Raw genomic sequence first — 26,802 nt, 5'->3', positions numbered from 1 at the left:
CTGCCCGTCTCCTGGGAATCTGAGACAGGGTTCGCCCACGCGCGTTGATTGCACCTCATGGGCGCGCACGCCCAGCCCACCGCCGTGCACATATCAGATCTCAGATTCCCAGGAAGTCAGCCATGCCGCCATGCCTCTCTTGCGCGCACACATACACACAGCCACACTCACACACACATACACACACGCAGGCAGGCACACACACGTACACACGCACGCGCGCACACACACACACACACACCCGCACACACACACACTGCATACACACACGCGCACCCCCCTCTTATCTCATCTCTGCACTCCAGCTCCTTCGCCAGCACGACGCGGGGCTCTCCCCTTAGGCATGGGAGCCCGCCATGCTATCCGCTGCTCTTCACCCGGGCCCCCTCCTGGGACCCGGGACTTCGGCTCCTGCACTTCGCTTTGGCTCAGGGCTCGCTCCTCATAACGAAAGTTATGAATGGCGCATGGTGCGCATGCGCGGGCAGCACCCGCCCTCCCACGTCTCCTCGCAGCCCGAATACTCTCTGCCCAGTGCTGTTTTTTTTTAACCAAATGTTTCATTTTCTAATACTAGTACGATAGGACGTGTAGGCCAATGCTCAACGGAAATGACGTGGTGGGCTTGGGGTTCACAGCATTAGAAAGCGCTAGGCCTGTGTTGCTTTATAATAATGTTCAGTACTGCACCGATGGCATTATTCTGTTAACAGGCGTACAGCAGCACACCCCCTGCCACTCCGGGGCAAACAGAGCGCCGGCTGCAAGCACAGGTAAGTGCCCGTCTCTGCCTGTCACTCAGCCGCCCCCTGCCTCCTCAGGGGGCGGCCCCCTGCCTGCCCGGGGAGACAGATAGAGGAGAGATTTCACTTTCCTTGGCTAATGATTTCAAGTTCAAATGCCATTTCTCACATGCTGTTTTCAGGACATATTCGTGTAATCTGAGCCTTTGCATAGACGTGTGAACTGACTTGAAGCTTCTTCAGGCAAAGCAGGTGAATTAATATCGATTTCTCAAATAGCTGTCCCCAAACCCTTAATACGATATTTATTTGTGTTTTCATAACATTTCTGGGACTCAGTGAGGTGCCTCTAGAACAGTGAGTTGTGCAAGGAAGCAGTTCTCACACGTACTCAGTCAAGAATTTTAGACGTTAACAAACATCTACAATTGGATTTTTTTATAGCGCTTACAAGCTGTTCTGTATTTCGATTTATATAGCGCTTAAAAGCTCACCTGTAATTGGATCTATATAGCGCTTACAAGCTCATCTCTACTTAGATTTATATAGCGCTTACAGGCTGACATGGGCCAGGGGCGACCTTGTTGCCTAAATACCATGTGTTCTCGCATGCCCCATCATTAATGTAATTATTATTCTAGTGTTTCTGGAGCACACACTAGCCTCCAGGGCATTGAGGCACTTACTATCTGTGGACCATTCAGGGCAGTGCATTTTCGTGGCAAGTATGCTTTTGATTGTTAAGCAGGAGCAGTTACAAACCTGAAGGAGGGACTGGTAGAATCTTCCCTGGGTGATCTGGCTAACTAAAGGGGATCCATTGGATGGTGCATCCACCGCAGGGATCTGTGTTTTGTGTCAAAAGCAAGCATCCCATTGGATCTGCTCAGCCAATCATCTCTACCTTCTCCTGCAAGGTTGTTAAACCGTCTCCTCCACTGTAGAGAGTCTGCCGCTGTTTTACGGCCACTTGTTCTCCTCTGCAACCACTACAGTAGGGATGCTCTGTGTGCTAATAGGGGCCCCTGCCTCCTCCCGCACAATTGCCACCATAACAGTGTCTGGTTATTGCAACCCTCCTTAAAGGTCAGCTCTTAGCATTACAGCCTGCAATGTTTCTGCTTATGCACCCAGCGTTTCCAACATCCTTACTGTGCTTGGTTTCACCATTTATCACTTGGACATTTCTTTCAGACGATATTTTAACTTATTGTAAGACATTCTTAGAGTCAGGTTGAAAGTCTTTCTTCCCTGACCTTATCTGCAGGTCGCCACTTCTCGAGCAGCTGCACTGCACGTTCGCTGGTGACACGTGTAATTTACGGCTCCTTATAAGCAGCCATCTCTGAGCCCTCCGGTTCGCGCTTCCAGAACAGAGAGATTCACGCAGAGAATAGGTGAGTCCACCCGTCCCCCGGCCCCGCCCATGCTGTGTTTGTTTAACACTGACATTTAGGTTTAATTTTTAAACACACTGAATTTCTTCCCTTCGTTTCAAGTTACAGACACGAAGAGTAAGAGGAGCCGACAGGCCCACTTTCAGTAGCACAGGTATTTAATTGTGCTTTGACACGCTCCTGCTGGTGCTGAACTTTCCGTGCGTTTCAAGCACATTCCCCTAATTTGTATCTCACACCCTTTTTATCACAGATTATACTGGATACATTGTGTGACTCCGGTAAATTAAGGTACATTAGTTTGTTACCTGCGCATTTTGTCTTCCTTTTGCCTTTCTTGTTTTTAAATGTGAGTGATGTGTGCGTCTATAGCAGACATTTTGCAGAGAAATGTTATGTTTGTGATTCGTGCAACATCCGTAAAAAGGTTTATAGGAGATCAAAACAGGACCACACATGCGAGAAGTGGGAGACCACCCTCCCTCACACACCCTCACCCACACACACCCTCACCCTCACACCCCCTCACCATCACCCCCTCACTCTCACACCCTCACCCTCGCACCCCCTCACCCACCCTCACACACACACACATTCTCACCAGCAAAGCATAACAAAACATAGCATAACAAAACACAGCATAGCATGGCATAACAAAAAAAAACATAGGATAGCAAAACAAATCATAGCATAACAAAACAAAGCATACGATAGCAAAACATAGCATAGCAAAACACAACAAAGCATAGCATAACAAAACACAACAAAACAGCATAGCATAACAAAACATAACAAAACAAACCATAGCATAACATAAAACATGGCAAAACACAGCATAGTGTAACAAAACATAGCATAACAAAACACAACAAAACATAGCAGAACAAAACATAGCATAACACAACAAAAAATAGCATAGCATAACAAAACACAACAAAACATAGCATACATAACAAAACATAACATCGCAAAGCATAGCATAGCATAGCATAACAAAACACAACTAAACATAGCATAGCATAACAAAACAAAGCTTAGCATAACAAAACATAGCATAACAAAACATAGCATAGCAAAACAAAGCATAGCATAATAAAACACAACAAAACATAGGATAGCATAACAAAGCATAGCATAAAAAGCATAGCATAGCAAAACATAGCATAGCATAACAAAACATAACATAGAATAGCATAACAAGCCAAAGCATAGGATAGCATTTCTAAACATAGCATAGCAAAACAAAGCATAGCATAGGATAGCAAAACAAAACATAGCATAGCATAGCATAACAAAACATAGCATAACATAACCAAACATAGCATAACAAAACACAACATAGCATACCAAAACACAACACATAGCATATCAAAAAATAGCAAAACGCAACAAAACATAGCAAAACAAAACATATAAAAGCATAGCAAAACAAAACATATAAAAGCATAGCAAAACATAGCATAGCATACCAAACACAACAAAACATAGCATAGCATAAGAAAGCATAGCATAGCATAGCATAACAAAACAAAACAAAACATAGGATAGCAAAACATAGCAAAGCATACAGCATTACTCAGCACCAACACAGCATCACTCAGGGGCACCACAACATCACTATGCGCTACCACAGATTCACTGAACGCCACAGCATCACTCATTCGCCATCACATCACTCAGCGCCACCACAGCATCAATATGTGCAACCATTCAACAACAACTGGTTCAAATATGTTCTCTCAATGTTACAAGCTTTATTACAAATGTAACAAAAATATGCTAATATTTCACTTCTGTTCTTGGATTTTCGTCACAATAAAATACACTGAACATAATCTTCACAAAAGTTATTTACAAAACTTTAAGCTATTGCCATTAGAATTACAATAACTTTTATTTAAGTATTAATTATTTAACCTTATTGCTGCTAGGGAGATTTCTCTGCTGTGCTGCAGATCCTTATTTCCCATTGTTCATGACGAGCTCAGCTCGTCAAGAGCACAGGAGCAGTGTACTGCATGACGAGCTGAGCTCGACATGAGCAGGGAAGGGGTTAAAAAAAAGTAAAGCCATTGTTATTTGTAATATCAATACATGTAAGTCACGTAAATACAACACATATTGCATTACAAATGCTATAGGTGTCACATTTCCAAAACTTATAACTATTGGCATTGTAAACGACAAAGCTAATAATTTCGCTATTCTCAAAAACAAAACATAAATAAAATATTTGTCATTTACCATACCAATAGCTCAAACTTTCCTAATGCGAGACCTATTGCATTGCAAATGCTTGTTGTATATAGTACATTGCTGTCATATTGTCCGTCCGGATTAAGACAGCTTTGTTCTGTACTTGAAGTTGAAAAGTTTTGAGTGCTAAGAATATCGCTAGCAACTCTAGATGGTTGATATGCAACAGCTTTTGTTGGTTGTTCCATCGACCTTGAGTAGAGTGGTGTAAGAGATGGGCTCCCCATCCTGTGAGGGATACGTCTGTTGTGAGCACTATTTGTGGAACAGGCTCGAGGATCGGCTGTCCTCTGGTGAAGTTTTTGGTGTTCCACCATTGCAGAGAGCGATGTGTACGGCTGTCTACCAACACCAGGTCTGTGAGCTGACCTTGAGCCTGATTCCACTGTTGTACCTGACATTCTTGTAATGGACGCATTTGCAGTCTTGCATGTGGCACTATGAATATGCAAGATGCCATCATGGCTATTAATCTCATGAACGTTCTTGCTTGGAGAGACTGTTGGTGTTGAAAAGTTGAGAATAAGGCTTGAATGCTCTGTATCCTGGCTGGACTGGGATACGCTAGAGCTGTAGATGTGTTTATGGTAGCTCCTAGATACTGATGCACATGCGAAGGCTCTAGGTGCAACTTTGTGTAGTTGATCGTAAACCCTAAGTCGTGCAACAGTTGAATAGTCTGCTGAGTGTGTTGTACACATTGGTGGAATGATTTGGCTTTTATGAGCCAATCGTCCAGGTAAGGGAAGACGTGTATCTGTTGTCTTCTGAGATGTGCGGCTACTACTGCTATGCACTTTGTGAACACCAGTGGAGCTGTTGTGACACCAAATGGAAGGACTTTGAACTGATAGTGCTGTCCTTGTATTACAAACCGTAGGTACTTCCTGTGAGCGGGATGTATTGGGATGTGAAAATAGGCGTCCTTCAGGTCTAGCGTTGAAAGGAAATCGCCTTGTTGCAATAGTGGGAGCACTTGTTGCAGAGTGATCATATGAAAATGATCTGATTGTATGTAATGGTTGAGGGGCCTGAGGTCGAGAATTGGTCTCAGTGTTCCGTCCTTTTTGGGAATTAGAAAATACAGTGAGTAAACCCCCGTCCCTTGTTCTTCTAATGGGACTAGTTGAATAGCATCTTTTTGTAAAAGTGCTAGGACTTCCTGTTGAAGCAGAGTCAGGTGATCTGTAGACATAGGACGCTGCCTGGGTGGTATGTTTGGGGGGGTTGCTGTAAGTTCTAGGCAGTAGACATGTTGGATAATCTGTCTCACCCACCTGTCCGTTGTGATGGAGTTCCAGCCATGCATGTCTCCCGAGTATCACGCTAGTATTTACAGCTCTAGCAGCTGTGTCTGCGACATCTAGTGCACATTTTATTGAGGCATTTGAAATTAATTTGCCTTCTTGAATGAGCTCAGTTGCCTGGTCTTTATATTGATCTGGAAGGTGCTGTAGTAGTGTCTCTAATTGGTCGTAATGAGCCCTGTCATAACGTGAGAGAAGGGCTTGTGTATTCGCAATACGCCATATATTTGTAGATTGTGCAGCAATCCTTTTACCTGACGCATCAATAACTTTGGATTCCTTGTCAAGTGGGGGCGTTTCACCAGAAGTCTGTGAATTAGCTCTTTTTCTTGCATTGGACACCACTAAAGAGTATAGTGGAGGATGTCCCTTAATATAGGTTGGATCAGAGGGTGCAGGTCTATATTTCTTTTCTATTCTTGTATTCAGTACCCTAGTGCGTACAGGATCTTTGAATATTTCTGGAGCGTGCTTAATGACTCCTTTGCAAAAACAACAACAATTGATGGACAGAATGCATAACAATGTCATACATTCACCCCAGTACACAGATCTGGGCCAAAATCCATCGTTTATTTGCACTCCACACCACCCCAGATCAGACATGGCCATATGCAAATCAGCCTTGACCCTGTGCCTCATGGGAACAGTCCAGCCCGAATTGCCAAGCCATGTCTTTCCTGGACCGGAATCAAGCATCCTAGGACCGGTTTCTGGCTATCAGCCGTCTTCAGCCAGGATAGCTTGACTCCTTTGATCATGGGAAGAATTTGAGTAGACCTGTGTGATGGCTCAAAAGTATCTAACAGAAAATCCTCCTCAATGTCATAAGAATGCATTGTAACATTGTGGTAGATAGCAGCTCTGTGTAAGAGGTGATTAAAGCCAATGCTTTGATGGGTATATCTGTGGATCAGGGACATCGGGCACATTATGTGGTGTGAAAGTATAGATATCCTCATCTAAAGGATATGTATTTGGGTCTGCATGTGGATCCTCCCCACCACCTAAGTCATACTCCTCATCAGTTTGCGGTGGATGTGAGGATGCAGGAGAGGCTACAGGAGAGATTTGAGGTGAAATGTAAGGAGGGATAGGAGAGGAAGGAGATACAGGAGAGGGAGGGTGCATAGGGGAAGTTGCACAGTCCTTCTTGGCAGGAACCACAGGTGTAGGTGGTGTTTCTACTTGTCTCTTTTTATGAGGTATAGCACCTACATGTCCAGTCTTTGGGTTTATGTAGATCCTCTTTTGTTTGGTCTGAACAATTCTTCCTCTTCTTCCTCTACAACCTTCTTCGGCGTCGATTTTTTTGGTTCCGACAGAGGTTGTTTTTAACGTTTTGCCGTGGGAGGTGTTACAGCGTCCTGTGGCTAAGTTCTTGGTGCCGAAGGAGTTGCTTTCGGCTTGGCAGGCGTATCCGAGGGCTTAGGAACCTCGGAATCAGGCTTTGCGGGTGTTGTCACCGGAGCGGGAGTCTTCGGAGTGGAAGCTGACTTTCCATCTTTAGCTTTGGAAGTTGACTGCTTCGGAGCCAGAGCTTTTTTCGGTACCACTTTAGTCTGCGGTGCAGACGGATCTTTTGATTTCGGTGCCGAAGAGTCTTTTGGCTTCGGTGCCGAAGGATCTTTGGGCTTCGGTGCAGATGGAGGTGGTGGAATCGGCACGTGTGGTTTGCTCGGTGCCGAAGCACCTGAAGGCGTAGTTGTCTTCCTCAAGCCGAGCTCGAAGTCTGGGCTTTAAGAAGGAGCACTTGGTTTCGACTGGGCCCCTTGGGTGGAGTGCTGACCTTCGCCTTTGGCAGTGTATGCGGTGCTGGGGCAGAGGTACTCACGGGTTGACGAGATGGAATCGAGTCGTCAGAGTCCTCTGCCTCTGATACGATCTGGAGATCCGGCGAATATTCTTCTGGAACGAGCGGAACCTTGTCATCGAAGATATTCTCCGGTGCTGGGGCTGATCTCATCTCGTGTGGACGGGCCCTCTGATCCCGGATGGTCTTCTTTGATCGGAAGGACGCACAAGCTGTGCAGGTCGACTCGTTATGATCCGGCGATAGACAGAGGTTGCAAACCTCGTGATGATCGCTATGCGGGAATTTTGCCTGGCCTTTCGGGCATTTCTTGAACGGAGTTCTTTCCATGTGGTGTAGGCCGCACGGCGTCGATAGGCCTAACGGCCCACTTCGATGACCGGAAATGGAAGTTATGTTGTCGAAAAGCCTTGTCTTCGATGTCGAAGGTAGTTTCTTGAAGTTTGTGGAAGTTTTGCGCTTCGAAGTTGCTGGAAAAGTTTTTCTAGCCAGAGCGTAGAAACTTTCATCCGAACCCAATGGCAGAAAAAAACGATCTAAGGATGGAGCCGATGCCCATGCGCAGTATTGTCCAAGGGAGGAGTCACCTATATCGTGACTATAAAGACTTCTCCAAAAAGACAACAACCTGCCCTGCAATCATCCGAGCCCAACACCAGGTGGCGATCTAATGCATAGTGTACGATCTGCAGCTCATCTGCCTCGAACACTGAGATGTGAAGCTATTCACATCTGTCCCGGTTGCCCACCTACACCAAGTCTGCCCATTCTTAATTGCTCTGACCTAAAACGGCTTCTTTCGCAATTAGCAGGTGAACAACAACACGCAGCTGGCAGTGGCTCTTCTGGGGGTGGCTGAAAGGAGTTAACAACTCATGGCCCTTCTCTTGCTTGATGCAGAGAAGGCGTTCAATAGAGTTAACTGGAGCTCTCTCTCTAGGGACCTCGATAAGATCCATTTAGAGTCTAAGATGAAAGCTTTTATCATGGCCAATGTTCAGAAACCCACTCCTAAACTCAAAATTAAGGTCTACAGCTACACACAACTTATCGTTTCTTACCAGTCTGTGTAGTTTTGCAGCTTGAAGAATTGTTTTGATTCACATGCTGTGCATTATTCTGCCATCTAGTGGTCTGAGGGTACTTTTGTCTCTGATCATGCTTGCAGTTGTCAAGTGCTTCGACGTTGAAGCTTGCTTCGAGGATTTAGAGTCAGATTTTCAGGACTCTGGTAAGTTCTTCAAGGACGATGTGTCTCTTACCTCTGTTCGCGATGTCTTCTTACCCCCTTGTGTGTCTACGTCCATTGATCCGGATGTCAGCCTCCATATCTCCTTCTGGACCTTCGCCGATGTTCTCCTCCTCATCGCTGGAGAGGCCCAAGACTCAGAGACGGAGCGGGATGTTTGCCCCGCATTGTATGTTGGGCTGTTGTCTGCCACTGTCTTACCCTAAAAGTCTTTGTAGTGAACGCTGAACAGGTGCTGCAATCTTTACTTCAGTGATTTACCGGCAGGCAGAGATTGCAAACTGGTTCTTGGTCCTTTTTTAGCAAACTTATGGTGACAATTTTTACAAAACCTGAATGGTATCTTCTCCATCACCATGTATAGGGAGTGCCCTGCATGTGTAATCTCCAGAACAGGTCACTAAAAGCTTCTCTAGGACCGTCTTCTGATGTTGTCTTCACTCAGATTGACTTTTGGGGATTTTTCCTAGATTTTTGCGGACATTTTTCTTTTAATTGCTGGAGAGCCTTCTGCATGTATCCAGACCCAATGGAGGGAAAAAAGAATTTGACGATGGAGACCAAAGGTGGGAACGTCCGGAGGAAGCACGACGACATCATAAGGGTACACCAAATGGAGGTCCGTCAATGCTCACCAACAACAAAAAACTAAAAAGGTAGATGGACAGATTAATTGGGCAGCCAGCCCCCCTGTGCGCTTAGCCTTCCAGAGCAATGCTACACTCATTGAGGCCCTCTAGATCAATACCTCCTACAGCTGACACCCGCTCGGATTCATGCCGGTGCATTATAATGGGAAAGAGAACTGGCTACTGACACTGGGGGAGGGGGGGACTAAATGACAGAGCAGCTAAATCCTTCATCTACATCCGCTACAAGGAGGATGCATATAAAATATTGACCTGCTGGTATTTCACACCCGTTAAGACTTGCCAAGATGTTCGGGGGGTTTAGATTTGTTCTGAAAGGGCTGTGGTGAACAAAGTAAATTTTTACACACATGGTGGTCTTGCCCATTGATTAAGACATTTTGGGTAAAGATCAAGAGCACAAAACAGACCATCACAAATGTTCTTACTGCGAATGGATCCACTAATGATCCTCTTAGGTGACCTGGGGTGGGCAGAATTTTTCCCACAACAACACCCCAAGGCCACTTATTCTCATCTGCTCCTAGCAGTGGAGAAAATAAAAACACTACCCCCCTCTCTGAACATGTGGTGGGGGAAGTTTTGGACCCTCTGCACTATGGAAAAATTGACTGCTATCATCTGCGACTGTGTGTCTACATTTGAAGTAATATGGCACCCCTTTACCACCCATATAAAATGGGTAAAACATATTGCAATGTTCAAAACACTATGTGCATCCGACATCCAAGCCATGCCCTCCTCTGACCCAGAGGAGAGATCTCTAGGAACAAAACTGTCACTTTGACGACCATGCCGTCAGCTACTATTCCTTCCTTGTTTTTAAGTTTGAAGTAGGAATAGCGCCAAGAGGCACAAAGTGACAATAATAGCACATGGTTGAGGTAGACCAGGATCTAGACGCAATTTTTCACTGACCACGGTGGAGCAGGGGAAGGATACACCAACCAGATAATTCTTGGTCAAGGATTTAACCTTCTGACTTCTAAACCCCTAAGTCCCAACCCACCACAGGAGTACATTTCTAAAGCGGCCAGGGAACACTCAAGGGAAGCAATTAAGAGACTTGCAGGGCAGAACCCAAATGCAGGGTTCAATGGAGGTCCAGTTGCCACTGGTCAGCTAGGGAGTCTGCGGGAAAGGCCTCTTGTAGCTTGAAGTATCCCTAGCTTGATCAGGAGATCAGCTAACTGAACATTGGAATCCACTTATTTGTCCGGGGTACAAAATGGATCAGTTCCAGCCTTCTTGGTTCTTCTCACGTCACAGACAGCAAGTCCAGTCTTCTTCTATGCTATCTTCGGTCCAGTTAGTGTTCTAAAGAGGGTGCATGTAGGAACCACATTTATGCCTGTTATGGGCTAATGGGTGGGAATGACTTTTGAGCATGCCCTGACCAATTTGTTAAAGTTTCATGTGACCAACCGTACCTACTTTGGACATTTTCAAGATTTTTTTTGTGCTTGTGTGGGAAGATTGCACCAAGGTAATCCTAGCACCTTCCCACATCAAACACTAAAATCCAGTTTGGCACAGTCACTGTACCCACAACAACAGAGCCATAAACCTGGTAAAAGAAAAGCAGGGTTTTACAGCACAAGAACTTTTTAGTATCCTGTTTCATTTCCTATCAAGTGTGCTGCCAGTGTTATATGTAATACCAGTGACAGAAGTCTGGTGGACCAAAAGAAGGTGTTTCCAGCAACCTGACAGTGGACACACAAGAACTGGCATCCTGTTTACATTCATTCCAGAGCCCCCTAAAGTATTATACGAAAACCCATAAGAACTGTCGAGCAGATTTGACACAGAAATGTCAAAGACGATGCCAATAGCCCCCACCCTGTATATTTTGGGAGGGTCTAAGGACTCATCTGCCCATTAACGTTAGCCTATTGTTTGCTCCTGCAAAGCATCTGACACCCTTTTCAGACACATTCAATTGTTAATAGGTGGCTGGGAGAAGTTTGAGAGCAAATGCAATAGCCTCCAGGAATTTTCTAAAAGTCACCTTTCTAACATATTTGTTAAAAACAATGCTTTAATTATTTTAATTGCGTGTTCCACTCCAGAGATACTTTAACTTTTAATTGCTTGTTTGGGAATATGACCTATAAAACAGATCAAAGTCATGCTTTCTGACACTGCAAGCAATATTTGTAAGTCACCCCTAGAGTAGGCCTTACAGTTCTAAGGAGGGGTGCACTATATTACGTGAGGCCACATCTGCATGAGCTGTCTAGTCCAACTGCTAGATAGTACAAGTGAACAAGGAAGTCATCTTGAGTACATGTACTGGGCACCCTTCATTACGATTTCTCCAGCTACATGATTGTACCACACACACCATAGGTTTCAGTGAAGCAAACACCTTGTGTTAATAAATCCATAATGATGCTAGCAGTCGATTTATTGAAACATACACCCAGAGGGCACCTTACAACCTCTAGTGCGCTGGCTGACTAGTATCAACCGGATTGCCACCACAGACGTGTTTCTGACCCCCTGGAGGAGAGGGCCCACGCTCGCCGAGGTCATAAACAATACCGGCTCTGGCCAGAGGCGTTGTCAAGTCCTCAAAGCAGGATGGCTAGTAATCAGAATTCAAAGGGACAAGATTTCAAAGGCCTCTGCCACCTATTTAGCACTTGATCAGGTGGAAAAACTAGGTATGCAGAAGGCATGTTCACTATCACGCTAGGTACACCCTGAAGTGAACACGAAAAGTAGTAATCCACCATCTTGGTTTTTGGTGAAATCAGAGACACTGGAGTCAGGGTTGTGCCCACTCCCCATAGGAAATGGTCATATAGGTGTGTAGGACCCCAAAGGTAAGTAGCCCATTGGCTACTACCTTATCTAGGTGCCCCCCCCCCCCCGACACCAAGAACTCAGATTCACCAGACACAAGAATTGGACAAAGCAGAGAGAAGAAGCGAGAACTGATGACCAGCTGAGGTGCTTTTAGCGACGAACCCTACCTACCTGCACCTGTCCTGACGATTGCAGCACACCGGCTTGTCCTGCTGTTGTGCATCTGCCAAGAACCCTGGTGAGCTGCCAGCATTTTGCAAATTGCCAGCAATCTCCCTGGGAGTAGAGGAGCTACTTCCCTGCAGCTTGCAGGCAACAAACGGCAAAGTCTGGTCCACCATGCCATCCGCCCTCCCTCCCAGTTCCACCAATGCAGCAGCCGCCCAGGGTAGCTGTCTCTGTGCTCCAGAAGGTCAGATCTGTCTCCCGACCTACTGAGAAGACGGCAGGACCCACCGGAGCCGCACATCACCAATAGGCGGGGTACCGAACATCTTGCAGCAACCAAAGCCTGTTTGAGTCCAAATCAGACTCCAACAACTCCAAGACTGAGCAGCCGTTGACCGGAAAGACCCAACTTCAAGAGTGGCCCAACTGTTCTGTTTTTTGTCCCCTCAACCAGCGAGACAGACAACTAAGTGCCTGTGATGCAGTCCAGCCAACCTAACCACTCTGCACCCGTGAATCTCAGCCTGAGTTTCTGAACCAACTGTGCCTCCTTGCTCCCAGGGCCCTCACTAACCAGACCCTCATTGGGAGCTCCGGACTAGTCCTCAAATCCCCCACAGCAGCTTGTTTCTAGGTGCCCCCTCCTTTGGTGTAGGGTGCGAAGCTACCAACCAGACCAGCACCTCTGCACGTGGACGATCCTGGGCAAATAAAGACTAACTGCTGGTGGTACTTTGGATCGTGCCCCCCCCTCCCCCACCTTAAAGTCCTAAAGACTTAAGTCCCCCAGAAATCTATTGCAAGTAACTGTATGCAGAATATATTTTTTTCCCTATAGGAAAGCATTGTCACGTAAAGACACATTTATGTGAACATTTTACTTGTCTGTAAAAATCAACAACTCGAAAATTACTTACTTGATCATGAAGTTCTTGGTGTTGAAATGTATATAAAAATTGCTTCCTTTCTATTGTGGTCTAGATTTATTCTTGTGCAGCTCATTTATTGACTCAGAGTACAACACATGCTTAGCACTACATTCTGATAAGCCTAACTGGCTCGCCCACTCTACTACAAAAGGATTAATAATTGTGCCTCTGTAAAGCAATAAAGGTCGCCAGGACTCTCTGCACAGTGCACCTTGTTTTGGTACACAATATAGCGAGCTGGTTGCCTACAATATGTATGCTATTCTGTTCATTTTAGTGTCCTAATTAAGATATACATTATATTTTTAATAAATATGTGTCAGATTTCTCTTGAGTCTTGTCAATTACTTATTGTCCATGTTGGTACTCTGAAATGTTTAACATGTGTTCCTTTAGTAAAGCTTGACTGCTCTTTTGCCAGGAGTGCGGTAAGGATTTTTTAGTGTGAATCTAAAGATCATCTTTGGGGTATTGTGACAGTATGGCATGGTGAGGCCTAACTCCCACACCACATAATACTCCACCTTCCTACACTTACCCATCACTAAACCCTAAACACCTGTTACTAATGGGTAACAGGCCCTTAAAACCCATTCCACCCATCAACTTCCCTTTAATGACCTTATTGAATATAATTAAAAAGCACTTACGTGCATGTTAATGGTAATGCTGTAAACATCCTGGATAGTAACACCTGTACTGCAAGTGTTACATACTGTACCACTAGAAGCAACATTCTTGTTGTGAATGGCCCTATGCCATATCTCCGGAGCTAACACAGACAGCTGGGGAAGAGTGTGTTTCTCCCCATTTATTGATGGCTGTCATGTTCGTCGTTATTAAGACTATCTTGCCTCAAATAAGCGTACACAAAACTTTGAGCACCAGGTAGATTGCACTGAGTTCTAGGTAATAGTGGGCACCCGTTTGTTATAGCATCAAGGACCATGCTTAGTGTTGGACACTCTTGCAAAGGACAAACAAAGAGTCAGGCCTGCAGTACTATTGAGATATAAGAAGCCATCACCACCAACAATCTCATCTCAGTCGGTACAGTAAGGCAATGTCCTGTCTGACAAAGAGAAAGCAGCTTATGGAATGCCATCACACTGTTTTAGTTGAGGTAGGCTATACCTGTGACCGCGTTTAAAATTGATCTAAAAAGGGCTGGATTTGCTGCGGCTGAAAGAGTGACGTTTTTAGGTATTGATGATAAACCCTGGTTGTGAAGCAATTACATTGTTCTTGAGAGTTCCAGAACACTTGTCTGCTGCTGCTCTTGATCAGCCAATCATCTAAATATGGAAACACATTTCTGAGTGGATAAGCTGCAACCACCACCACTAGGCACTTTATGAACATCCTTGAGGTCATAGTGAGTACCCTGAATAGGTAGTGTAGTCCATTAATCAGAAAGCAGCAGCATCGGTGTTGGGCTGAAAGCACTGGCATGTGGAAATAGGCCTCCTTGAAGTGGGGGCCCCTACAAAGTCCTCTCTTCAGAACCTGAGATGCAAGATTCACAATGCTTGAGAGGTAGTGCATGCACAATGGCACCTCTAATGAGTAGTGCCTGCACTACCTCCTTTAGCAGATGCACATGGATGCAATGCAGTAAGCAACATTGAGGGGGTAGAGGTCTGCATGGTACCATTTGCTTTGCACAGTCTCGTGGCTGGCACCAAAGTTCCAGGTAAGAAGAGTTGTCAGTCCCAAAGCTGGCATTCGCATAACTGAACCCAAGGGGACAAGAAACCAATCTGACGTTCAGTCTGTATCCTGGTACATTGTGGGCTGAGGCTGGAGTCACAACAGGTCTTGTCACTCAAAAACAAATTGTAACACAAACAATTCGAACATGCCCTCATCTAAAAATAGGTGGCAGGAGTATGCAAAGCATATAAAACTACAGTCACACGTTACAAACTTGTGATACCATAAGTACCAGAAAATCCAAGTCTATATAAAAACGAAGAACTTGGATGCAGTCCAAATATAAGAGGAATATCAAAACCGCCAGCAAAGGATTGACGAAGGGCAAGAGATATAGAAAAGGTTGTGTGCACAAGCACATACTTTCAGAAGATAATAGAACAGCAACAGGAGTATAATAGTCACTGTGTGTTATAAAGTGAAAATAGTGGGCTAACTACTAATGAAAGAAAACACAGTGCTTGCATGCACACCCACACACTGAATGGGTCACTGACAGTCCACACACGTCATTCAAGCATTATACAGCAGTATCACAGGCACATAATGCTTTGTATGTCACACTACCACAATACCTGATAGCAGATAGCACAAATATCATTGTGCTGCTCCAATTGCTCAGTGGAGGCAGTTGGGAGGCACTTGATCTTGTTGACAGCATCTCGTCGCAGGAGGAAGCTTTTCCATCCCAGTTGAGCACGAAGCCACACATTGTAGTAGGAATGGATGAAGATGATCATGGAACCCATGACTGTCCACTCGCCAAAGACAGTTTCTGAAACACCATAAGCAACCACACAGAGTGCTACCAGGAATTCCAGCAGACGATAAGTGCCATTCACATAATAAATTACATCATCCATGTTCTCCACCGGCTCCTTCTGGAACTCTTCTACCATAAATAGGACATAAATGAAGAGTGTCCCAAGCACCTAAACCAAGTCAGAAACAACAGGATTTAATTGAATAAAGAGAAAATTGTGCAGAACAGCCATACAAAGCACAGGAGCCACGTGTGAGATCTGCAAGGCATCAAAATAAATAAGTACTCAAACACAGATCTACTGGGGCAATTCAGTCACAACCTACCTCAACTCTTCCAGCACTAGAGGTAGATAGACATCCTAGTGCAGATTCATATCAACTCTATAACTTGGAGCACTTATGCCCTCCTGGTTCTAGGTGCCCTCTAAAAAGTTTGGTAAGGCTGTTCCACTCCTCCTTGCATGTTTACTCAATACCATGTGTTTTCTCTTAGGAAAGCCTCACAATGATGCGACTCCAAAGGAGATGCAGCATGTTGTTTTTGGTTTTGTTCTACATCAGAGCAGAACTCTCTATACAGGGGACACCAAAGTGTCCTCCTTTGAACAACGGAGACTACTGCAACCTTACACTCATGCTGTGAGGCGACTACCACATTCACATTTTAGAATAGAGTCACAGGTCTTTTTACCTGTATTTTTGTGGATATATGGTCTAGTTGTTTTCAACAGTAAAAGTTCATCCAGTTGCCATATTCTGGATCCCTGCCCTTCATCATGGCTTGTCCCTGTGAAAAGTTGCATACTGAGCAAAACAAATAACTTACTGGACATAACCCTGAGTAATTACCAGTCGATGAGGGCAAGTCCAGAATTTCACCGATTTGTTTTCTTCATCACACATGGGACATATATGAAGTGAATGCGTATTTATGTGGGATTGTGGCTAACAGGGGATCTGTTGATTGGTGGGGTCAGATTGTACCCCAGTGGACAGGTAACCATATGTATGCTGCACATAAAGGTGGGTTCCTTTACATAAGATAGCTGTGGCCATCTCAACCATACCAGCCTGCATGTACACCCTTTCGTCTGCCCCTCCGCCTCTGTACATACCGAGCCTATTATCCTTGAATTCACGGTTAGTCCAAAATAATGGTTTACGGAAGACTCATCACATCTGAATCCTTTGCTCATCTTACAGTACCTATTGTGAGGTTTTACCTAGTTCTAAAACCCCCAACACAGTAGAGCACCCAAATATAATAGAGTTATTTCGGGTCAAGCGCCATAGAATAACACCTTCTGATTTTTTTGTCCATCTAGTTTTGAACTAAACTACTTGAAATTAAGGAAGAATGGCCTTCGGCCGTCACAGAGACAATTGGTACTTCTGGTAATTCCACTGGATGTGGAAATGCAATCCATATTACACAGGCTAAAGTTTATGAAATCATGGCACGCCACTAATATTAAACTTACAGTATTCAATGAGTGTTGTCTCAAGCTAGGTAGATACTTTAAAATAAGGAATATGCTACTTACCAGTATGCATCTGTTCTTGTCATGTAGGGCTGCTGACATTCATATCTGTGCATAGATCGCCGCCTAGTGTTGGGTGCGGATGATTGCACATTGTTGTCCTGGAAGAGTCTTCGAAGTATCACAAGATAGGTGGCTCCTCCCTTGGACTACAGTGCGCATGGGCATCCTCTCCATCCTCAGATTGTTTTTCGCCATTGTGGCAGAGATGGAGTATAGTACAGTAAGAGGTGTCCATGCAAAGAGTAAATGCTACAGCTGCAACAGGCACCGGGGAGGTTGGTGGGCGATATGAATGTCAGCAGCCCTACATGCCAAGAACAGATGCATACTGGTAAGTAGCATATTCCGTTCGAGGCATGTGGGCTGCTGAATTCATATCTGTGCATAGAATGTATAGCAGTATCTCCCCTAGCGGTGGCTGCAGCAGTCTGAAAAAGAGTTTTGAGAACAGCCTGTCCTACAGCAGCTTGCTGTTTGGAATGTACATCTACACAGTAGTGTTTTGTAAATGTATGTATGGTTGTCCATGTGGCTGCTCTACAAATTTCATGTAAAGGAATATTTCCTAGGAAAGCCATGGATGCCCCTAGTTTGCGTGTAGAATGGGCCCTAGGGGGAACTGTTAAGGTGCATTTTGCCTTTAAGTAACATATTTGAATGCACTTAAACGATCCATCTGGCTATACCTGATTTTGAAATAGGGTTGCCTTTGTGTTGTGGTGAGAAAGCAACAAACAACTTTTTTCTTTCGAAATGCCTTAGTTCTATCTATATAGTAAATCAGAGCTCTTTTGACATCTAGAGTATGTAAGGCTCTTTCAGCAACTGTCTGTGGGTTTTGAAAGAACACTGGCAGGTCTACTGTTTGATTTATATGAAAATGGGATACCACTTTTGGAATGAATTTAGGGTTTGTTCTGAGTACTACTCTATTCGCATCTACTTGAATGAATGGCTCTTGAATAGTTAGGGCTTGCAGCTCCCTAACTCTTCTAAGTGAAGTAATGGCAATAAGGAAAGCCACCTTCCAAGTAAGAAATTGTAGTTCGCATGAGTGTAGTCGTTCAAAAGGTGGTCCCATAAGTCTGGTTAAAACGATGTTTAGATTCCAGACTGGTGGAGGTAGGTGCCTTGGGGGAATTACTTGTTTAAGTCCCTCCATAAATGCTTTAATTGCTGGCACTCTAAATAGTGAAAGGTGTTGCCTGTTTTGGAGATATGCTGCTAACGCAGCTAGATGTATCCTGATGAATGAGTAGGCTAAATTGCAACGTTGTAGGTGCAAGAGATAGCAAATGATGTTTTGTGTTGAAGAGTCTAATGGGTTTATGTCGTTGTTACTGCAGTACACGACAAAGCGTTTCCACTTAGCTGCATAACATGCTCTGGTAGTGGGTCGTCTTGGCTCTTTGATAATATTCATGCAGTCTGGAGGCAAGTTTAGGTATCCAAACTCTAGGATTTCAGGAGCCAGATCGCTAGCTTCAGCTGTTGCGGGTCTGGGTGTTGGATTTCGCCATGGTTCTGAGTTAGAAGACTGGGTGTTAGTCGCAGTCTTTGATGAGGCACCACTGACGGTTCTAGGGACGCTGTGTACCATGGTTGCCTCGCCCATGTGGGAGCAACTAGGATTAGCGTCAGCGAATGTTGGCGCATTTTGCGTGCCAGTAGCGGTATTAATGGAGCTGGGGGAAAAGCGTACGCAAATTTGCCTGACCAGTTCATTCATATCGCATTGCCTTGCGACTGCGGATGAGGGAACCTGGCGGCAAAGTACTGGCATTTTGCGTTTTCGCTTGTGGCAAACAGATCTATCTCCGGTTGTCCCCACTGCCGGAAGAATGGTTGGAGCACATTGGGGTGAATCTCCCATTCGTGCATCTGCTGACTGTGCCTGCTCAGCAGGTCGGCTATTTGATTGCCCTTGTCTGGTAGGTGTTCTGCCATGAGAAACATGTTCCTCAGGATGGCCTATTTCCACATGCTTTGAGCTAGGTGCAACAGCTGTGGGGAGTGTGTTCCTCCTTGTTTTTGAATGTAATACATAGCTGTCATGTTGTCCGTCCGGATCAACACGGTCTTGTTGCGTAAGTGTTTTTTGAATGCTTTTAGGACTAGAAAGACCGCCGTCAAATCCAAAAGGTTGATGCGCATTTTTTTCTGTTGTATAGTCCTTAGTCCCTGAACTGTGTAATGCAGGACATGGGCTCCCCAGCCTAGCAGGGATGCGTCCGCTGTCATGACTATATGTGGGACAGGCTCTTGGAACAGTCGTCCTTTGCAAAGCAGAGAGTTGTATGCTCGACTGGTCACTAACACTAGGTCCTTTAATTGCCCTTGAGCCTGGTTCCACTGCCTTGCTAGGCACTCCTGAAGCGGACGCATGTGTAACCTGGCATGAGGGACTATGAATATGCACGAGGCCATCATGCATATGAGTTGCATAAACACTCGAGCTGGTAACGAGTGTTGTGGTCTGAACCTTTATATAAACGTTTGCATTTTGTTTACCCGTGCTGCGTTTGGATAAACTTTTGCTGCTAGTGTATCTATTGTTGCTCCCAGGTACTGTTGGACGTGGGAGGGTTGCAGGTGCGACTTTGGGTAGTTTAGCGAGAAGCCTAGTTTGTGCAGGAGATGAATGGTTTTTGACATGTGGTTGGCACATTGCTGGACTGATGGCGCTTGTATCAGCCAATCGTCCTTATATGGGTAAACATGAATGTGTTGTCTCCTGAGATGTGCCGCCACTGTTGCCAGGCATTTGGTGAACACCTGTGGAGCTGTTACACCGAAGGGGAGAACTTTGAACTGGTAGTGCTGTCCTTGGATAGTAAACCTTAGATACTTTCTGTGAGTAGGGTGTATTGGTATATGAAAGTATGCGTCTTTGAGGTCTAGAGTTGCTAAGAAGTCTCCTTGGCGAAGCAGTGGTAAGACTTGTTGGAGAGTGAGCATATGAAAGTGCTCTGACAAAATGTAGAGGTTGAGGGGCCTGAGGTCTAATATTAGTCTGAGTGAACCGTCCTTTTTTGGAATGAGGAAGTATAGCGAGTATACTCTCGTTCCCTGGCGTTGTAGTGGGACTGGTTCTATGGCCCCCTTTTGTAGCATACTGATGACTTATTGCTGCAGTAATGTCATATGTTCCTGCGACATGGGACGGTGCACGGGTGGTATGTTGGGTGGTGTTGACGTGAGTTCTAGGCAATAGCCATGTTGGATAATTTGCCTTACCCACCTGTCTGTAGTGATGTTTAACCAGACTGGCAGGAATTGTTGTAGTCTTCCCCCGACCGGAGTTATATGGTCTGGGGGTAGTGCCAAGAAGTCACTGTCGTGTTAGTGGAGGATCTGTTGGCATTGCCTCCACGACCCCTGCCCTTAGTGTTATTTCCTCTGTATCCACCCCTGTTCGTGTTTTTATTGTATGTGGATTGAGTATTAGTTTTGTAAGTGGAGGATTGCTGCAATGTGTTACCTCGCGCTCCTCCTCTATAACTTGAGCGACGAAAGGAGCCTCTGTGTTGTTGGGACTGAAGGGCTCCCATGGACTTTGCCGTTTCGGTGTCCTTTTTCATCTTGTCCAGAATTGAGTCAACTGCTGGACCAAACAAGAAATCTGGATTCATAGCCTGGTTAAGAATTGTGGCCTGTACTTCATTTTTGAATCCAGATATGCGAAGCCATGCGTGCCTTCTAAGCAGTACGCTTGTGTTAATAGATCTGGCAGCTGTATCTGCCGCGTCTAGAGCACACTTAATGGAGGCATTGGTGATAAGCTTTCCCTCTTGTATAAGTTCATCTGCCTGCTCTTTGTAAGGCTCGGGTAAGTATTGGAGAAGTCCTTCTAAAGTATCATAGTGTGCTCTGTCATATCTGGCTAGCAAGGCCTGTGTATTGGCTATTCTCCATGAGTTTGCTGCCTGAGCTGCTACTCTTTTGCCTGATGCTTCTAAAATCTTAGACTCCTTGTCAGGAGGAGGAGCCTCTCCAGTTGTTTGTGAATTTGCACGCTTTCGTGCGTTGGATACCACCAATGAGTCTAAAGGCAGTTGTCCCCTGATGTATGTGGGGTCTACTGGTGCAGCCATATACTTCTTCTCTATTCTAGGGTTGATGACACGTGCCCTAGCAGTGTCTTTGAAGATGTCATTTGCGTGCTTTAGGACGCCCTTTAACATGGGGAGATTTTTGACACTTCTTTCTGATGTTGCCAGCGTATCAAATAGAAAGTCCTCTTCTATAGCATCAGAATGCATGTCTACATTATGGTAGCTTGCAGCTCTGTCTATTAAGGAGTTAAAAGCCACTGTGTCTTCTGTGGGTGGCGGCTTAGCTGGGTATACTGTAGGGTCTGTAATGGGTAGAGCCCCCTCATTGTCTGGCTCACCTCCACATCCCCCATGGTTGTGTATTGGGGTCTACATATGGGTTTTGTATATCTCCAAAACCCACATCTGCATCCTGATCTTGATCTTGGTTATAGTCCGAGTGTGCAGGTGAGTATGGTGTGTATGGAGTAGCAGGCATAGCTGGAGAGATAGGTTGGAAAAGAATAGGAGAGGTAGCACAGTCTCTTCTTTTTTAATGGAATTTGAGAAAAGGCTTCACTAGGCAGTGGTCTTTTCTTCCTTTTATGAACAGTCACTTTCCCAGTATTTGGGTCAATATATAGTTTTGACTGATCTTCTGTGGATGGGTCTGGATGTATGATCTCCTCTTCCACAGTCTTTTGCCTTGGCGCTGTAGTTTTTGGTTTGACCTTTTTCGGTTCAATGCCTTTACTTGGTTCGACCGCTTTTGGTGCCTGGATCGGTTTTTGAGGTTTGGCGACAGGTTTTGTCGGTCCGACGTCTTTTACAGGTTTCACCACTGTTTTTGGACCGAGCGGTTTTGTTGTCTCGGTAACCTGTTTAGGTGGTAGAGGTGTTTTTTGAGCTTGTGTCTTTGGCTCGATGCCCCTGTTTGGATCGATGGGCTTCGGCTCGACCGATTTGGTGTGGTCTACCTTCGGTTTCGGTTCGACGACCGCCTTGGGCGTAGCCCTTTTGCCTTCGTCGACAGGATCCTTTCCTTTTTCGCCATTCGGACCAGATTTGCTCGAGTTGACGGGTTTTGGCTTCGAGGTCGATTCGACGGCCTTTGGCTTTGAGGTCGATTCAACGGCTCTTGGCTTCGAAGGTGTTAAGGGAACGGTGGCCTTCGGGTCGGCGCCCTTTGGCTTTATCACCTTCGGTTCGACGACGTTCGGTCCGAAGACTGTCGTGTCGATGAGTTTCAGTTTTGATGGAACCGGCCTTGGATTACGTGTCTCAGAAGGCTCTTTTTGTATGTTCTTAGCCGAGCGGTATAGCGCGGCTGTAGAACTAGTATCTTGATCTTGGCTAAGGCCTGCTGGGAATGCCTCAACCTGAGTCTCTGATATTGGTGTAGTGTCTGTATGGGGCGGTGTACTCACGGTTCGCCCCACATCGTCATCGGAGTCGTCTTCGACAGCTACGATATCTTGTTCGTATTCTTCAACATAGACGATCTGCTCTTCGTCGTCGATATAATATTCAGAGTCATGCTCGGAGAATTGATCTCCCTCTTGATCCGAGACTTCGGTGTCAACCAGTTCTTCTTCGTCTTCGAAGATATTCTCGGGCTCCGGTGCGACCTCTGGATTTTTTGCCTTGCCGCCCGTCAATTCTGGATCGTCTTTTTGGACCGGAACTGGGCACAAGCTAGGCAATTGTCTTCATTATGATCTGGAGACAAGCATTTGTTGCACACTGGATGTTTATTGGTGTACGGGAACTTCGAGTTGCACTGCGGACAGTATTTGAAAGGGCTTTGTTCCATCGACCGTCTGTCCACGTGGCATCGAGAAGGCCTAACGGCCCGATTCGATGACTTGAGTGCAAACTAATCTTAAAGGAGGTTATCGGTACCGATCGCGAACAATACAGACTAAAACCTAAGGCCTTTTGAAAAGTTTATCTTTATTCCGAACTTGGAGTGCTGGAAAGTACATCCGAACCCAATGGCGGAAAAAAACTGCTGTAGCATTCACTCTTTGCATGTACATCTCTTACTGTACTATACTCCATCTCTGCCACAATGGCGAAAAACAATCTGAGCATGGAGAGGATGCCCATGTGCACTGTAGTCCAAGGGAGGAGCCACCTATCTCGTGATACTTCGAAGACTCTTCCAGGACAACAATGTGCAATCATCCGGACCCAACACTAGGCGGCGATCTATGCACAGATATGAATTCAGCAGCCCACATGCCTCGAACACTATTTTACAGTAAAAGCTGCAGTTAAAATATGTATCACCCAAGCAATTAGTAGAGCTTTCTCAGGGCTCAACCATTCACAGTACATGATTGGGGTGTCCCCTCATGCCTCTTGCTTGCAGTTATATTTGCAGCAGATTTTGGTATTGCAATTTGAGTCACCAAAGCCTTACATTTAGAGTAGCTTCTTATAGATTGTTTTCTCTTGTGGTCAATACTGGCAGAGTGAAACTTATTGGTTGCACACATGATGGTGCATAAAACACTGAACCCTCCAAGGTAATAATAATAGTGAGCTATAATTCAATGAATATTTGTAAGGAATATGCTACTTACCAGTATGCATCTGTTCTTGGCATAGAGGGCTGCAGAGTGGTACATTATGAATAGATCGCCATCTGGTGTTGGGCTCGGATGATTGCACTTTGTTTTTCTCTTGGAGAGTCTTTTGTATCTTGGTGACTCCTCCCTTAGTTGGTAGTGCGCATGGGCATCGGCTCCATCCTTAGATTGTTTTGCCATAGTAGGGTTAGATGGAGTAGTATAGTAGAATACAGATAAGAGTGCCCATGTAAGTGTATCTAAATAAGATAATGTTGGAACAGACACAGGTTTCCGGGGAGGCTGGGAGGGCATGTACCACTCTGCAGCCCTCTATGCCAAGAACAGATGCATACTGGTAAGTAGCATATTCCGTTCGAGGCATATGGGCTGCAGATGGTACATTATGAATAGACTATACAGCAGTTCTCTCCCTAGCGGTGGTCGCCCGTGTCTGTTGCAACTGTCTGAAACAATGTTTTTAATACTGCTTGTCCCACTCTAGCTTGTTGTGTTGTGTGCACATCTACACAATAGTGTTTTGTGAAGGTGTGCGGTGTAACCCAGGTAGCTGCTTTGCATATGTCATCTAGTGGAATGTTTCCCAGAAATGCCATAGATGCTCCTAGTTTACGTGTAGAGTGAGCTCTAGGAGGAACAGTTAATGTTCTCTTTGCCTTTAAGTAGCATATTTGAATGCATTTTACAATCCATCTGGCAATGCCCGCTTTGGAGATGGGATTGCCTTTATGTGTGGGAGAAAACGCAACAAATAGCTGTTTTGTCTTTCTGAAAGTTTGTGTTCTTTCTATATAGTACAATATGGCCCTCCTAACATCCAGTGTATGTAGGGCTCTTTCCGCTACTGTTTGTGGTTTTGGAAAGAAAACCGGTAATTCCACTGACTGATTGATGTGGAATGCTGAAATAACCTTTGGTAAGAATTTTGGGTTTGTTCTAAGAACGACTTTATTTTGGTGTAGCTGCATAAATGGTTCTTGAATCGTAAAAGCCTGCAGTTCACTTACTCTTCTAAGTGACGTGATAGCTATGAGGAAGGCTACCTTCCATGTGAGGAATTGTATTTCACACCTATGCATAGGTTCAAAGGGTGGCCCCATTAGTCTGGTAAGCACTATGTTGAGATTCCAGACTGGGGAAGGTGGTCTTCTTGGTGGAATGACTCTTTTGAGTCCTTCCATGAAAGCTTTAATTGCTGGTACTTTAAACAGTGACAGGTGTTGCCTGTTTTGTAGGTACGCCGCTATGGCTGCTAGATGAACCCTGATAGAGGTATATGCTAGGTTACATTGCTGTAAGTGTAATAAATAGCAAATGATTTGTTTAGTGGATGCGTCCAGAGGGTTGATGTGCTTACTGCTACAGTGTATAGCAAACCTCTTCCATTTTGCTGCGTAGCATGCTCTGGTGGTAGGACGTCTTGCCTGTTTAATGATTTCCATGCATTCTGGTGGTAAATCTAAATACCCAAACTCTATGACCTCAGGAGCCAGATCGCTAGGTTCAGTTGTTTGGGATCTGGGTGCATTATTTCTCCATGGTTCTGTGTAAGATGCATGGGTAATAACCTTAGCTTTTGATGTGGTACTTGTGAGAGTTGTAGCAGCGTGGTGAACCACGGCTGTCTTGCCCACGTGGGTGCCACTAGTATCATTGTCATTGAGTGTTGCTGCAGTTTTCTCACCAGTAATGGAATTAGTGGTAGAGGAGGGAACGCGTAAGCAAATTTGTTGGACCAATTTATCCACAGTGCATTGCCCTGGGACCTTTGGTGTGGGTACCTGGATGCGAATTGCTTGCATTTTGCGTTCTGATGATTTGCAAACAGATCTATCTCTGGTTGCCCCCATTTTTGGAAGAATGGCTGTAGTATTTGGTCGTGCAGCTCCCATTCGTGAACTTGTTCTGACTGTCTGCTTAGGATGTCTGCTATTTGATTTTGAATTCCTGGTAGGTGTTCCGCTAACAGGTAGATCTTTTGAGGAATGGCCCATCTCCATATGTCCTGTGCTAGTTTGGACAGTTGGAGAGAGTGTGTCCCCCCCTGTTTTTGAATATAATACATTGCAGTCATGTTGTCTGTTCTGATCAGGACTGCCTTGTTTGTTATTTGCATTTGGAAAGCTTTTAGTGCTAGAAATATTGCTAATAGTTCTAGGTAGTTGATGTGCAGTTTCTTTTGCTGCGCACTCCACTTCCCCTGTACTGTGTATTTGTCCATATGCGCTCCCCATCCGGAGAGCGAAGCGTCCGCTGTTATTATTACTTGTGGAATTGGCTCTAGGAACGACCGTCCCTTGGAAATGTTTTCTGTGTTCCACCACTTCAGAGAGCGATACGTCCGGTCGTTTACCAACACCAGATCTGTAATCTGACCTTGAGCCTGATTCCACTGTGTCGCTAGACACTCTTGTAGTGGGCGCATTTGTAGTCTGGCATGTGGTATTAGCAGTATGCAAGAGGACATCATGCCTAATAGTTGCATAAACACTCGTGCTGGTAGTGAGTGTTGTGGTTGAAATCTTTGTATTAACCCGACCATTGTCTGTACTCTGATTGGGTTGGGGTATGCTATTGCCTTTTCTGTGTCTACTGTAGCCCCCAGGTATTGCTGGATCTGGTTTGGTTGCAGGTGTGATTTTTTGTAGTTCACCGTAAACCCTAGGTGGTGCAGCAGTTGAATTGTCTTCTGTGTGTTGTGAAGACATTCTTCCTTTGATTTGGCCTTTATTAGCCAATCGTCCAAGTATGGGAAGACATGTATTTGTTGTCTTCTTAGGTGTGCTGCCACCACAGCTAGGCATTTTGTGAAAACTCTCGGTGCTG

At 45.1% G+C, this 26,802-nt stretch overlaps 1 protein-coding gene across 1 annotated transcript in view; it reads right to left on the bottom strand.

Moving 5' to 3' along the window:
* RNF145 (ring finger protein 145) overlaps positions 1–26,802 on the bottom strand; it is a 348,869-nt gene that overhangs the window by 33,378 nt on the left and 288,689 nt on the right. Inside the window, exon 10 of the mRNA XM_086931218.1 lies at positions 15,615–15,971. Coding sequence (XP_086787344.1) covers positions 15,615–15,971 — 357 coding nt within the window. The remainder of the gene's footprint in view (positions 1–15,614; positions 15,972–26,802) is intronic.

This window comes from Lissotriton vulgaris, chromosome 7 (assembly GCF_964263255.1).
Source record: "Lissotriton vulgaris chromosome 7, aLisVul1.2, whole genome shotgun sequence".
Lineage (NCBI taxonomy): Eukaryota > Metazoa > Chordata > Amphibia > Caudata > Salamandridae > Lissotriton > Lissotriton vulgaris.
Note: the sequence above shows the minus strand (reverse complement) of the source record. Positions and strands in the feature narration are given on the sequence as shown.